We start from the raw sequence: 2,640 nt of genomic DNA, 5'->3' as shown, positions 1-2,640 counted from the left end.
AACACGCTTCTGATTAGGATTGCTCATACGATTGAAAACATCATCGAAAAGTTGAGCACCAGATTGATTCAGCTGGTGGAGAAAAGCGTCATGAAGCCTCTAACGTCTGTGATGGATAAGGCAAGTGAACTAAAAAACACCGTTGTTTCATCTGGCGCAGCGGTTGGTGCGAAAGTAGAAACTGGTGTCAGTCATGTGGTCACTGGAACACAAGAAAAATCTGCTCAACTTCTCCAAAAGGGAGCCGACACTGCCGGCGATGCATTGTCTGCAGGCAAAAAGTATGTGGGTAACCTTTGGGCAGGGAAATGAAAGTTGTCTCTTTTTCACTTTTGACATCTGCTGATAATCATTCTGATGATACATCAGCGGATACATCTGATGATTGACCGGCAAATTTTATTTTACTATTTTAAATATCTCTCAGCAATTAAATGTCATATATTGGCAATACAAACAAAGAGTTGATTTATAATTAAATCTCTGTGTAGTAATTATTTGTTTTTGGGTTTTCTAGAAATTTATATAAAATAATGTGCAGTAAGGTATTAAAGCTAATCAGCTAATATTCTTTTAAATATTTAAAGAAACGAAAATTTCGAGACTACCTATGGCAAGTCTATGTATGTCAAGTCTACATGACTAACGGATTGCTTGTCATAATGTAGCAGTTTCTTTTCTCGCTATTTTAAATTTAAAACCAGCTTAGTTGAAAAATCTCTTTTCTGCATGTCTAAGTGCATGAAGATCAAGAAATTAGCTTTTAGTCAACACAAACACAAACTTGATACAGACTAAAATGTCTGGTTCTGCTGTCGACATCAGCAGTTGAAGTTTTGAGCATGAAAATTCTAGAACACAAAATCATTTATTCTTTATTATTATTTTGTCTAAGAAGGCTTTGTTTGCCTCTACTCTCATATTTAATAAAATACTTAAAAAAAACTTTTTTAAAAAACCACGTTTTTCTTGTGGACTAAAAAGTAGAAAATAATTTTTTCTTTTGTGCTTCCTCGAGCTGTGCAGATTCTTGTGATGACTGACAAAAAACGTGGGTACGTTCACCATCAAATTTCCCGACCCATCTGCCCGACCCACGTTTTTTGTCAGTCATCACAAGAATCTGCACAGCTCGAGGAAGCACAAAAGAAAAAAATATTTTCTACTTTTTAGTCCACAAGAAAAACGTGGTTTTTTAAAAAGTTTTTTTTTAAGTATTTTATTTTCTCCTTTTTAGTCCGTTGCTACACATGAAAAACGTGGTTTTTAAAAAAGTTTTTTGTATAGTTTATTTTCGACTTTATCTAATGACTTGATTAAGTATGACTTGACTAAGTGTTTATAAATACACGGACTAAAAATCTTGAGCGACCAGGATTCGAACTTGGGTTGTCGCGGCCACAACGCGAAGTACTAACCACTATACGATCACGGCCAGCGCGCTCACATCGATTGGGGCCGAAGTAACTGTGTCAATAGGCCTCCAGTCTTGTCGGTATCTTTAGAAATCATGTCCTCAATGTTATGGTCCTTGGGGCGTAATTAAATTAAGCTAATTACGGTCTCTAATTGCTAGTTTTTATGATTGCATCTGAAATTGTTAGGCGAAAGTAGCCTGCATGCCAAATTTCAGATCTGTAGAGCAATCAGAAGTGGGCTAATTTTCGATGTCAATTTTAACAACAAACAAATCCACAAACGCGAAGCTGAGTTAAGAAAAACGTGTTAAAAATCATCATAAACATGTTGACCAACATTGTAACAAAACCACATAAGCTAAGTGAAATATTTTGCCTTTGTGTGGATGTATACAATGTTGGCACCAATTAGGCCAATGTTCATTAGCCAGGTTTCTGGAACTAGTTTTACCATCGTGTAATTAGCACACCTGTGAAACTAGCCGCTGGTGCCAATGATGTCCTACAGGTATTTTATCCATGCTAAAGTGCAACGCTTTGGACACGGAGGGCAGCAGGATCACGACCCGGCGATTTTGTAGCGAGTGTTCTACAGCTAGACCACCTAACTTACCCTAAACAATTGCGACTTAAAATATGAGTAGTTGCAATTTTTAAAATTCTGGTATTTACATGAGAGCTGAAAGAAACTAGAGATTTACAGAAAATATGATTTCAAGAAGTATGACATGTGTAGTAAAATGGGTCACTTCAATTCAAAATTGTGTCTTGATAAACAAATGGTCAGGAAAATATGTGTTCGTAACATATATAGTACACAAAAGAACACATAGTATATGTAAGGGGAAGTAACTACTATATTTCTTGTGATTCTATAATTTTCATCGTTTCCTCCCATGACGGTAAAAAAACAGAAAGGTATTTAAGAAACGAAAATTATGCAGCACATAAGGTATGTAATTAATAATTCCTACTCTACCATTAAGATTGCCAAAACACATGTAGATCTAAATGAAACAGTGTTCTTAATTAGGGTGGGAACAAAATACTTTGAAACAGCGTTTATTTTACTCCACATACTTCAGATATTATTTTAAAATCAATTTCATAAAAGCCATTGATACATTAACAGCGGTGAACAAGGGAAGATAAGCTTTAAACAGTGAATTATTTCCCTTTACCCAAAAGATTACTTATGTCGTGTTTTATGTCATAGAAAGAA

The 2,640-nt window shown here is 35.3% G+C and overlaps 1 protein-coding gene across 1 annotated transcript in view; it reads left to right on the top strand.

The window, feature by feature from the left end:
- Nucleotides 1-424, top strand: part of LOC131940908 (uncharacterized) — a 3,626-nt gene extending 3,202 nt beyond the window's left edge. Inside the window, exon 4 of the mRNA XM_059299816.1 lies at nucleotides 1-424. This exon is cut by the window's left edge and continues 119 nt beyond it. Within this exon, the coding sequence (XP_059155799.1) occupies nucleotides 1-312 (312 nt within the window). The 3' untranslated portion in view covers nucleotides 313-424.
- Nucleotides 425-2,640: the final 2,216 nt, after the last annotated feature.

This window comes from Physella acuta, unplaced genomic scaffold, assembly GCF_028476545.2.
Source record: "Physella acuta isolate Inbredline_101_S28 unplaced genomic scaffold, ASM2847654v3 ptg000335l, whole genome shotgun sequence".
In the NCBI taxonomy this organism is placed as follows: Eukaryota; Metazoa; Mollusca; class Gastropoda; family Physidae; genus Physella; species Physella acuta.
This window is presented reverse-complemented; position numbering and strand designations above follow the sequence as displayed.